General features: G+C 38.9%; 1 protein-coding gene across 5 annotated transcripts in view; it reads right to left on the bottom strand.

The window, feature by feature from the left end:
* Window positions 1–13,231, bottom strand: part of MTERF1 (mitochondrial transcription termination factor 1) — a 57,973-nt gene that overhangs the window by 43,690 nt on the left and 1,052 nt on the right. The window contains exons 1-3 of one of the 5 annotated variants that reach the window (XM_054560588.2): window positions 4,989–5,036; window positions 4,387–4,445; window positions 1,207–1,307 (exon numbers count right to left, since the gene is read on the bottom strand). Coding sequence is in view for 2 of the 5 variants with exons in the window: in XM_009243025.3 (XP_009241300.2) it covers window positions 4,387–4,445; window positions 4,972–5,004 (92 nt within the window). In the remaining 3 variants the exon portion in view is untranslated. Of the gene's footprint in view, window positions 1–1,206; window positions 1,308–4,386; window positions 4,446–4,971; window positions 5,814–13,231 lie in introns of those variants that run through there. The other 4 variants (XR_002915828.3, XM_009243025.3, XM_003780651.5 and 1 more) reach the window with 4 other exon arrangements.

Genomic DNA, 13,231 nt, shown 5'->3' with positions numbered 1-13,231 from the left:
TAAATCTAGCCCTGAAAACCAACACCTCAGATTAATTTCCATCTTGAACATCTTTTCCTAAATTCCTGCTACCCTTTATATCCATGCTACCATTAAAGCCTTAATTTTTCTTAGTTTATATAGACCTCTGGTCAACAGCTCTTGATCACAATCTCCATCTCATTTGGTTTACCCTACCATTCCCTACGTTGTAACCCAATAATTCCAAACCAATTTTCATCTTCAAAATGATCTAGTTGTGATATTAAATCTACATGGCCCGCCACATGTGAAACTGTGCTGAAAGATGGCATGTAAACATTAAAACGTTACTTTTACCATTCTCCCCTTCTCCATCGCCATATTACACAAGACTAATTCTGGGCTGCTTGCATCTGTTGCACAACACTTTCAACATGCAGCTTCTAGCATGTGACTAAAACCTCAATAACTCATTTTCCTGATCATTTAGAAATGGGGCTCAAAACATACAAACTTATTTATAATCATAACCATAGGTCCCTACTAAAATGAGCATCTCTATTTATAAGAAATATTTTACGAGGAAAGCAACAGAAAAAGTGTTCTGTTATTCAACCTATCTGATGATTTGTTTCTAAGCTACTTGTGCCTGAGTCATATAACAGTACATATATATTTTTTAAACTGTACTTTTGCCTTTTTAGAATATATAGCTGTAACAAGTTCGTGCTTGATTTCTAATTACTTACAATGGGCTCTTACTTAGAAAAGGCATTTCTTTTTTCTCCTTCTCCTAATTAAGCATAAAACAGAAAATAGAGATAGATGATTCCAACCCACTACTAACCTCTTTGGGCTAAAGATACTGCTTTCAAGATCAATTTCAAAGAAAGCCTCTTTGTGTCTGTCCTTTCAATTACTCCAATTTTAACTAGAACTTGATTATGCCTACAGGCAGGGAACATTCCTGTGGCTCACATAATCTACAGATTCTCACAGAATTGGGAAAAAGATCCCAAAACTACAGAATCAAGTAATGTTCAAAGCCAAATGCAAGGCACTCACAAACAACATAAACATCAAACAACAAAAGCACATTTCAGATTGATCCATACTCTACTGAGCTCACTATTCTTCACTTCTCCATAATACCACATACTACTCTGTAATTACTCTTCCAAAAATGCATGAATTTAGAAACTTTAAAATATAACTATCCTTCTAACTGAAGAATGACGGCTCTACCTTGCATAGTTCAACAGCCTGTTCTCTCTTCCAGATGCTTGAGTGACCTCTACTGGAATAAAGGGGCAGAATGCGTCAGCTGGAAATCAGATCAGTACTTTCTAGAGAGGTCCAAGATGATACAATGGGATGGAGGAAGAAAATAGTAAAACTACAATTTGTATTTGTCTTAGCCTTTGAAAAATTCTTTCTACATATGTTTTATAATATAAACAATATGACTGTACTGTAAGACATATATAATCAATAAACAAATGTACATATATTGTAGGCATATTTTTATTGACAATGTACACAATCAAAAAAAGTGTGACGACTACCACTCTAGACAGTGCACTTTCTTAGGACTATTAGCATCATGGTAAACAGGCTGAACAAGTCACAGAATGTTCAACAGAAATTCTATTAATAACAAACTAAAAATAAGTGAAAATGTATGCCAAAATTCCTAACAAAAAGTAACAAATCTATAAACGTTTCTTCTAAATCTGTCACAAGTAAATTTCATGTCTTGTGTATAACTCATCCTCCATGGAATTACCTTCCACACAAACTTAACATGCCCCAAACTTGAGTATCTTTCCCAGTCCCCAAATTTGCCTTCTTCTGACTAAAGATATCATTATCACAATCACTATCGTAAGAGTCATTTGTGATAAAAATCTAAAAGTGAGCTTTGCTTTCTTCCTCTTCCTTAACTCCAGTCATCAAATCATGTAGACTCAACTTCTTTGGCATCTCTCTGAAATCCAACCTTGCTACTCTTTGTAATTCTCATTCTGTTACAAGCCTTCATTCTCTTTTACCCAGCCTGTAACAGCCACCTGATGTGCTTCTCTGACATCCATCACTCAAAACTGCCACCATACTGACATTTGTAAAATGATGTGATTATGTCCCTCATTCTCTGATTAAAGACCTTCTGTAGCTCTCCCCGAAAAAACAAAATCTTCAAAGTGATCTTTTTCTAGCTACCTTTTCAGTTAGTTCTAACTACCTTACCATCTACTTCTAACTACCTTTCTAGCTATCTCTTCTATTCTACCACCTCAATACCTAGCACTATCGCCTCTCAAACCTGATCCCAAACATCCTTGCCCATTCCTGTCTCCCTGCCTTTGCTTCAGTTGTTCTTTCTTTTAGAAAGGCCCATCCTCCTGATGCCTATCCATAGGACAAGGTCCCATTCAAATATAATCTTCCCTCAAATCCTTAACTTATCTTAAAATACTAACCACTGAAATCAACCATTTGTTTTATGATAATTTATTACTAAGGAATCTAAAACTAAGCTTTCTATTTATAGAAAACGAGCTGAAATGGACTTACAACTGGCAACTGAAATTTGGTCTTGATTACAATACTAAAATGCAATAAATTTACTCTAAAAATGACATCTAAAAATGACATGTGTGGTCTCAGCTAAACCTAGAAATTTGGTCTTGATTACAATACTAAAATGCAGTAAATTTACTCTAAAAATGACATGTGTGGTCTCCGCTAAACTTAGAAACAGTAATTAATAATATTGACTGTTAATGAACATATGAGGAAACAGAGGAAATTCTCAAATATTGTTAATGGACCAGAATTTGGCACCAGCTGCCACAATTTTAAATGTTCATAGCCTTTAATTCAGCATTTCCACTTCTTGGAGATTATCCAAAGGGGAAAAAAAGGGCCAGGGGCAGTGGCTCACACCTGTAATCCCAGCATTTTGGAAAGCCAAGGTGGGAGGATTGCTTAAACCCAGGAGTTTGAGACCAGCCTGGACAACAAAGTGAGACCCTTATTCTACAAAAAATCAAAACATTAGCCAACTGTAACAGCACACACCTATAGTCCCAGCTGCTCAGAAGGCTGAGGCAGGAGGACTGCTTGAGCCCAGGAGATCCAGGCTGCAGTGAGCCATAATCTAGCCACTGAACCCCAGCCTGGATGACAGAGTGAGCCCATCTCAAAAAGAAAAAAAAGACAAGAATATGTGTTATGAAAAAGGATGACCAGGCCAAGCACAGTGGCTTCACGCCTATAATCTCAGCACTTTGAGATGTTGGCCAGGAGTTTGAGATCAGCCTGGCCAACATGACGAAACCCCATCTCTACTAAAAATACTAAAATTAGCCAGGCATGGTGATATATGCCTCTAATCCCAGCTACTCAGGTGGCTAAGGCACAATAACTGCTTAAACCTGGGAGGCGGAGGTCGTAGTGAGCTGAGATTGCACCACTGCACTCCAGTCTGGGAAACAGCAAGACTCTGTCTCATAAAAAAAAGAAAATAAAAGAAAAAGAAAGAAAGAAAAAGGATGACCATCATAACATTATTTGCTATAACAAAGAAGAAGAAACCCAAATGGCCACCAATAGAATAATTAATAAATTGTGGTACATCTATGCAATATACTATAAAGGTGCCAAAAATAAAGGCCGATCTACTGCAATCAAAAGATGTCAGATATTCTACATGACAAACTGCCTAACAGTATGGATAATGCCATGTATATTAAAGGCGGGGAGGGGGACGTTAATATATACAGAGGGGGAAGTGGAATGACAGTTATTTCTGAAAGATTATTAGAGGCTATGTACTACTTCTGAAATACTGGGACTTATTTAATGAATATGTGTTACTTTGCAGTCAGATGAAAAAATTTAAACAAGTAAAGCTGGCCTTTGGTGTGAAAAACAATGGAAAATACAAATTATCTTTATCTATTTTTCGGTTTCTAGCACCAAAAAAGTCACACTGCAAAATTCTCCATGATGCTTTACTCTTAGCAACGGATCTCCATTCAAAATACTCATAATATCTAGCAGGGTAAACGAACATCTAAATAGCCTAATACAAGAAAGTTAGCAACTTTCCTCATGTACAAATTTCAAAAATGGTACCTATTCAAAAATTGACTTCGATCTATTTCTCAAATTGACTTTTTAATTAACCAAAACCATTATCCAAAGGGCTAATGTTCAAACTTAACAAACACACTGAAAATCTCTATGCTTGTAGTATGAGCGGTCTAAAAAAAGATTCACGTTCGCCTCTGCCCCACAACTGGCCTGTTAAAAAGGCTGTTAATAGAAATAACTAATCACTGGCCCTAAAATACCACATTCCAGCTGGTCTTCTTTTGAAACAGCAAGCTAAGTTTGGAGATCTTTCCATGTATTTCTCACCTTGTTTGTCCTAAGGAAAGGCTCTGCATCCCTCCAGAAAGGCTGGAGAACAGCTGTCTCTAGAAATGACACACACACACAAAAAGAAGGCAAAATATTTCAGGCCTTCCTAATACAAAATAAGAGATCGATCCCAGCTAACGTTCTCGTTGCATTATGTTCTCGTGAGACGCATTACCTCTTGCAAACAACATTTCTCAGACATACAGAAAAGACAACGGCAAGTACATGCCTACATATGATGGGAAAAGGTAGCAGAATCACGAATATGTTTTGTACCAAAGCTAAGTGCTTCATATACATTGTCTCGCTTTACTCCCCACAACAATTTAAAAGGTAGGCATAAGCCTTAAAATTACAAAATCTGAAACAGCGCCGAGCTCCCATACTAGCCTGCCTTCGCTAGCTGAAGCATTAGGATTCGAACGCAGGTGGGTCTTTCTTAACTCAAAACCAAGGTAATTCCACACCGAAGGCTCTTTCCATCCCTCTTCCTCCTCCAAAGACAACTCTGCAAGGGGCTGCACTGTACAGCAATCACCCACACCCACTTCTTAACAAAAAGAAAGGAAAGCACAGCCTCACCACCTTCCCAATCTCACCCTGAACTGCACCCATCCGCTACAGATGGCTTTTACTTCCGCCTCCGGGGTCCGGAGCGGCTAAGAGGAGCGGAAGTGGAAAAGACTAACTTCCGGCCTCGGATCGCGCGCAGAGGTGACGTCGTTGGTCCTGCGCCCCCTCGTGGCGGTACTTCAGCCTTTCGTAGCCCGACGCTAGGGGCCTGGCAGGGGGCAGCAAGAGACCGCGGTGAGCGCGGGGTATTGAACGCCAAAGAAGGGTTTTGGAGGGCGGGGTGGGGCCTGGGACTCCCAGTCGCCTAGGCAGATGTCCGTGGGGAACTGTAAGGCATCCTATAGGGATATAACAGGGGGCATCCACTGCCGGCCGACCACACGTGGTGGGAAAGTAGCTATTATTTACATGCATGTTGCAGTTTTTGATAATGCGACTGCTGCTCCTAATGTGACTAACGCGATGCCGATGAACATCTCGGCGTTTTTTGGTGCAGGAAAAGCGGGTGTAGACTCTGTCTGTTTAGTTCCAGATTCTCTTCCTTTAATGAACTACCGTGGAAATCCTGGAGTGTCACTGCTGGTCTGAATTCAGCATCCGCCTTCAGGCTGGGAATCAATTCTAGTATACTTCGATTTACTTACTTGCAGCTCGAATTCAAATATGATTCTTTTGACATTGTGAGGGTTTGCGCTATTTAAAGAATGGAGGCAACCGAAACCTCATCTCCACAGTGGATGCGTTTTTGCTCCCTCCCGAGGCGTTGCTTTAAGCCACGCGATCCTGTCAGCCTCACCTGCATAGTGATGGTGACAATGGAGGAGATAAAGCTTCAATTCAAGGCACTTCTCCTGTGACCATCAAAAGAAAGATAATATCTACATTAATGAATTAATTGTGTCTGTCGAGTTATCCTCAGGAGACGATGGTGATTTGGTCCTTAAAAAAACACAAGATCAACAGGGTTGACCCTGAATTCTACAAAGAGGAAAAATTTCAGGCATTACTAACTCCTCCATGTACGAGCCTAATGATATAATTTTCTGGCCGGGCGCGATGGCTCATGCCTGTAATCCCAAGCATTTTGGGAGGCCAAGGCGGGAGGATGGCTTGAGGCCGGGAGTTCGAGACCAGCCTGGCCAACATGGTGAAACCCCATCTCTACAAAATACAAACATTAGCCAGGCGTGGTCACAGGTGCCTGTAGTCCCAGCTACTCGGGAGGCTAAGATGGGAGAATCACCTGAGCCTGGGAGGTTGAGGCTGCAGTAAGCCGTGATTGTGCCACTACACTCTAGCCTGGGTGACACAGTGAGACCCTGTCTCAAAAAAGAAAAAATTTTCTTTATCCCATTTCTTTTTTTTTTTAGACTGAGTCTCACTCTGTTGCCAGGCTGGAGTGCAATGGCACGATCTCAGCTCACTACAACCTCTGCCTCCCGGGTTCAAGCGATTCCCCTGCCTCAGCCTCCCGAGTAGCTGGGAGTACAGGCACGTGCCACCATGTACGGCAATTTTTTTTTTTTTTTTTTTTTTTTTTTTTTGTATTTTAGTAGATAACGGGGTTTCGCCATGTTGGCCAGGATGGTCTCGATCTCCTGACCTCATGATCCACCCACCTCGGCCTCCCAAAGTGTTGGGATTACAGGCGTGAGCTACCGCACCTGGCCTGTTTATCCCATTTCTATGCCAATGAACCAATTACGTTTTACCATCACTCTTCCCCTTTGACTACTCCTAGTTGGGTTGTTGTTGTCACTTTGTTTTTAATTAACTCTCTGTTTTGTTGGTTTAGAAGGATAAAGATTTATCTTTGGGAATTTAAAATACTAATAATCAGTCTATCTATTAAGTGAAACTACTTACTGCAATTCCTCCAGGTAAAAATTAGTCCCAAAAAATTGGAGATGGCTTTTAAAATGTGAATTTCTAAAATCTATATTCCTTCTTCATGGAAGGAGCTCCTATGTCTGAATTAATATTATTACATGTTATGTATATACACACACACAAACTGCTTTACAATCGGCATGTAAAATAAGATTTAGAGATTAAATTAAATAAAATAACCTTTGAGATTATTGAGCCCCAGCCCTCTCATTTTACAAATGAGAACACTGAAACCCATAGAGTAGGAACTAGCAAGAGAATGCATGTCTTGTATTTTCTTTACCGGTAACTCTAAGATTTATACCACATACTTTGTTGTATTGACTTAGCTATCAATAATTATTTCAGACTTACTTAGGTAACATCACCTATGTTGGTTTTTAGTGATACTTTGTCGGTAAAGGCAGATTGGTTCTTTTGAAAATAAGTTCCATATTTCCCATCAGAAATTTTCTGATTATAAATCTATTTTAAATGCATATTATAAAATACTGAAAGTATAACAATAGAAGTGTAATAATGGTTGGGTTAGGATGTTGTATAATTAATTAGGTTTCTTTCTTATTGTATTTCTTCAGTGATTTTTGAAATGTCATTACCTCCAGTAAGAGAAATGACTACTGCCTCATCGTCCTTTATGATGTTTTACAATAGGACCTGTATATACTTTGCCTGTATTTCATTTGTTTATTCAATGAACATTTTTTCAGCACCTGCACATTCCAGGCCCTGTTTTCAGGTTAGGGGATATAGTGGAAACCAAGACAAAGCCCCTGCCTTCCTGGACCTTATTTCTAGTGGCAGGTCTTACTGTCAGCCTGAATGTCTTCTCCTCTACATGCCTCTTCCATCTCCTTCCCCAGGACCATAGCAGACCCATGTCCCTACCAAGTTGATGTAATTAAGAAAAATAAAGTGGCTGAGTGTAGTGATTCACACCTGTAATCCCAACACGTTGGGCTTAGATACTCAGAAGCTGGGCTGAAAGTCAAGTCTGAAGACAGAATCTGTGCTGTATTCAGAAGTGCCTCTGCCTTTTATAATTAAGAATTTTTTGACTGTGCCAGATGTGCCTGTTTCTCTGCCCTGGAAGTGTCCTTCTTGCTTTATGCAAATAGATTTCTGGCAAACCACAGCCCCTCAATTGACCATTCATGTTTGAATCTCAGCAAGCCCAATTAACGTCAAAAAGAAAGTGGCCCTTCATTCCTCCCACCCTTACCTTCAGTTGATACAACACCTGCAGACTTCTGGATTCAGTAGACAAATGCCTGCCCCACCCCAACATCAACTTCACAGACAGACCTGCTAGCTTCCTATGTGACTTACTTGAGGGCCCTCAGAGGAACATCAGGTCTCTACCCAGGACTCCCTTATTCCATTCTCTTGCCTGCAGCTGTTTTGTTTGCATAAAGCATAAAATGTCTCCCAGTTGTTCAAGGCTAATTAAAGTGGTAGATAAAGTTACTCAGAGAGTCTCAGGTTAACACTTTGTTGGCAAAAAATAAAAAAGATTGCTTAATTTCCCCACTTTTCACAATTGCTTTTTAACAATTTAAGATTTCTAAAGATTTTACTTCAGGCAACTTTATTTCTCTGAAGTGTGCCTAAAGACTTCCTGAGTCAGCTTTCATGCTCCCACACTCATTACCACAAGGGTCTGTGGCAAAGAACTGGATACTTAGCCTAGCAAATTTGCTGATTCCAGACCTGATATGAGAGCAATTCCCATGGTAGTTGGATCAGCCTGACAGAGTTGGCCAAGAGAAACACAGTAATCATTTGAGATCCTATTTAGCCTCGTGAGTTTAAGTACCTTTTGGATTGTTTGATCCTATTGTACCAAACCTTCAATTAATTACCATGAAGTGATTCTTAGTCATTGGTAGAAAAATTAATCTCAACAGAGAGGAGGGGAGCAAACATTCACAAGAAATACTATTTTCACTGTCCGAAACTATTTTCCTTTCTATTTAAGGTGTTTCTTGAAATTCCTCCTTTAGAGATTTATTCCTTGGTATAAACTGTGCTGATTTAAAATTGCAAATGTATTTGAAAGGGAAAGCATATTAAGCCAAGGGTCAGAAACCTTTTCCTGTAAAGAACCAAATAGTATTTCAGGCTTTTGTGGGTCACGTACTGTCTCTGTTGCAAATTCTTTTTTTTCTTTCCATCTTTCACAACCCATTAAAACTATAAAAACCATTCTTAGCTTGGGGGCTGCTGGGCCACGGGCCATAGTGTGCTAAGACCTGCATTAAAAACTATAGTGAACTACTCACATATAACTAACTTCATTTGTTGATTACTATATTAAAGACATCCAAAAACTAGGAATTTTAAGAGAAAGTACATGGAGAGAGAAATAATATTTCAAAACATTTATGTAATGCTATCTGCCATGCACAATTCTAATCATTTCACCTCTATTAACTCATTTTGTTGTATAATGGAAGTAATATTATCTCCATTTTACAAATGGGGAAACTGAAATAGAGACTATGTAACTTCCCCAAGCTCACTCAGGTAGTAAGTAAGGGAGCCACCATTGCAACCTAAGAAGTCAGGCTCCAGCGTCTATGACTGTATTCACAATGCTATGCTGACACTCAGGGAGACATAACACTTTAATTTACGTTAGAAAATACAAATAAAGAAGAAAGGAGCAAAAACATAATAATTTCACTTATAATTCCATCACCTAGAAATAACCACTATTTATATTTTATTTATATTATTTTGGTTTATATCCTTCCAGAACATATGAAAGAACGTAAACCAAAAGAATATAAATAAAATATATAAACTAAGTATTTTAGGCACTGTGGGTGACATATTGTGTAACTGTAACTGAAGTTACAGTTATATGTGAGTAGCTCATTACAGTTTAATGCAGGTCTTAGCAGACTATGGCCTATATACATACACCCATAGAGTATATCGAATATCTTTATTCAACCCTATGAGGCAGGTATCATAGTTTTGCAGATGAAACTGAGGCTCAGATGAATTAAGTGACTGTGTGTCTTCGTCCATTTTTGTGTTGCTATAAAGGATTACCTGAAGCTGAGTAATTTATAAAGAAAAGAGGTTTAATTAGCTCACAGTTCTGCAAGCTGTACAGGAAGCATGGCACTGACATCTTCTCAGCTTCTGGTGAGGGCCTCAGGAAGTTTACAATCATGGTGGAAGGCAAAGGGGGAGCAAGCATCTTGTGTGGCAAGAGGGAACAAGCAGGGGACAGGAGGTGCCACACACTTTTAAACAACAGGATCTCACAAGGGCTTACTCACTCTTACAAGGACAGCACCAAGAATATGAGGAATCTGCCCACATGACCCAAACACTTCCCTCCAGGCCCCATCTCCAACACTGGGGATTACATCTCAACATTGGATTTGGAGGGGACATCCAAACTATATCAAGGCTGTACAAGAAGCTTGGTGCCAGCATTTGCTTCTATGGAGAGCCTCAGGCTGCTTCTACTCACAGTAAAAGGCAAAAGGGCATGCAAAGATCATGTGGCAAGAGAAGAAGTGAGGGATGGGGGATGCCATGCTCTTTTTAACAACCAGCTCTCATGGGAACCAAGAGGGACAACTCACTCATTATAGCACCAAGCCTGTATCCCTCCCATTATGCCCTACCTTCAACATCGAGGATCAAATTTCAACATGAGGTTTGGAGGCTCAGATATCCAAACAATAGCATTATGTCAGGATCATAAAGCTAACGTTTGTGAAACCAGGATCTGAACCCAAGCTATTGCTTCTAGAACCTGTACTCTTAACCCCTTGCTTATACTGCATTTGAAATTATACTTCATTGTATAAAAAGTCCTTTTCACCTCAAGCTTATAGAGAAGTCACCTTGTTCTTAAAAAGTCCTTTACACTTCAAGTTCATAAAGCTCAGGCACATATATTTTCTTCCAGTACTTTCATTGTTATTTTTCTTGTTTTTCCTTTAAATCTTTGAATCATCTGGATTTTATTTTGGAATGAGAAATGAAGTAGAAATTTATTTTTGTTTCTTTTCAAAATGGCTAGTCAATTGTCCTAACATCATTTAATGAATAGTACTTTATTTCCCCTTTGCTTTGAAATACTACTTTATCATATACTAAATTATAAAGTAATCTTTTATTATCATTTTTGGATGACTGCATTCCAGTTGTGGAAGATATTACGAAAGTCTGTTGTGATTATCTAACTTAAGTGTTGATATGAAGAAAGGAAAGTAGGTTTCAGGCTGATTTAAGAATTTTCCTTTATAGATTATTTTTCTTTTTAAAAAAATTAAAAGGATTTAGTTAAGTATATTTTGGTTCAAACTTTCCAGTTGTTATAGAAGTGTGAAAAATGCAAACTGAGCTTGAAGGAATATTGAATATCTTGTCCAACCCCCGTTATTTATAGATGAGGAAACTGAGGTCCAAAATGGTAAAAAGTATTATTTAACAAATAATGTTGCTAGTTAGTGACTGTTACACAGGATTCTTTCAATTGCAGGTGACAGAAATGCACCTCAAGCTAACTCAACCCAAAAGGGGAAAGAGCACAATTATTTTCTCCTATGAAAAAGGCAGAGATGTCCTCAGGCACAACTGAATCCAAGAATTAAATTAGATCCACCGCTCTCTCTGTATCTCATCTCAGCTTCTCTCTGTACGTAGTCCTAATTTTCTCAGGCTGTCCCGTGCAACAAGGTATATGGCTACCAGTATCTCTAAGGTTGCAGCCTTTTAACTGGAAACATAAAGGAAAGAGAGAAATTCTAACTATTAGTCTTTGAACATCAAATCCAAAATAAATATTCTGATTAGCTTCTTTGAGTCATATGACCATCCCATTATTTTGGAGGTGGGGTGGAGGTGGCAGGACATAATGTAATTGGCAGTTCCAGAAAAACCATCTTGAGTTGGAGAAAGGAAATTAAGGGAAATAGGAGCTCACTCTTACTAGCATGAAGGAAGGGAGGTTGGACAGACAAAAGCATCTACTGTCCACCAGGGCAGCTGGAGACCCTGAATTGGAGTTGGGGTTCTTTGATCTTTCATTCAATCATCTTTGCATTTCTCTATTTATACATTCAACACATAGTTACTGAGCAGCCTATGAGTATTGTATTTAGCTGCAAGCAACAGAATCTCCAGTCAATGATGGCTTGCATAGTAAAAAGTCTAGAGATAGGAGTTAATTGTTCACATTGTTTTCTAACACCATGTAGTCTCACCGTTTCTCAAGCACACCCTTGCGCTTCCTTGCTCCTGGTCCTTTGTTTGCTCCTCTTCTCTCCACCTTTACTTGTTAGTCACTTAACCCACAGGGCAATATCGTCTCTCCCTGAAGCCTTCCCAAATCCACTTCTTTCCCACTTTTGTATAAATCAGAATAAATATTTCCCAATTCTGTATGTATGTAACACTTTGTTCAATCATTATAACACTGAATTCATTCTATCGTGTTAAAATTAATTTGTTGCATACGTATTGATATTCTCCACGGTTAGAAATTCCTTGAGGACACAGACTTTTATCCATTTTTGTGGAATACAGGTGTCAACATCCTCCATCCTCTGTTTCTGCCAGCTGTACATGCTCCCTGCTGGAGCTAGAACCTAGGACCACTTTGAGTTCTGCTAAAGTAAACCACATCACCTATAAACATTAGTGAGCAATATAGACTTCATTGCAGGTTTGTCAAGGGGTTACATACCATACCAAACAGAAAAACAACATTGAGATCTCCTATTAAACTCACTGGCCCACATTTTCTTCTTACTGACTGATTGGTCCTCAGGCCCCCATTATTTTGTCCCAATTCAGCTGTGCCCTAGCCCCATCTTCACACTGGCACCCCCAAACTCAGTATGAGGCTCAGCAAAATAAAGTTTCATCTAGGTAATAGGCCTTACCCTTGTTAGTGGATAGTGGGGATTTAAAGTAGCAGATAATATTGTATTTAGTAATAGTTAATATTTTTTAAGGATTTATTATGTGTAAAGTACTACTTTCCCTGCAAGGCAGGTTTTATTATCCCCATTTTACAGTTCAGAAAAGGGAGTCACAAAGAGGTTAAATAAATAGCCCCATATCACACAGCTAGGAAATAGGAACCAGAAATTGAACCCAGGCTATCTAAATCCAGAGCTTGGGCCCTAATAACTATCCTCTACTAACCTTTATAGAACATAATGCAGTGCCTTCCCTAGTAAGGTATCAGTATGTTAGTTGGATTAAATTTACTTGCATAAGAGCATCAGAAACACTCTAACCTCTTATATTTCTAACTAACTTATGTCATTATGTCATTTTATGTCATTCATGAATATCTAAAGCTTTCTGTTTTTACTAGTATTATATGAATGAATGAATGGAT

The sequence above is a fragment of the Pongo abelii genome, chromosome 6, assembly GCF_028885655.2.
Source record: "Pongo abelii isolate AG06213 chromosome 6, NHGRI_mPonAbe1-v2.0_pri, whole genome shotgun sequence".
Classification (NCBI taxonomy): domain Eukaryota; kingdom Metazoa; phylum Chordata; class Mammalia; order Primates; family Hominidae; genus Pongo; species Pongo abelii.
The sequence above is the reverse complement of the archived record's forward strand: the minus strand, read 5'-3'. Positions and strand labels throughout refer to the sequence as shown.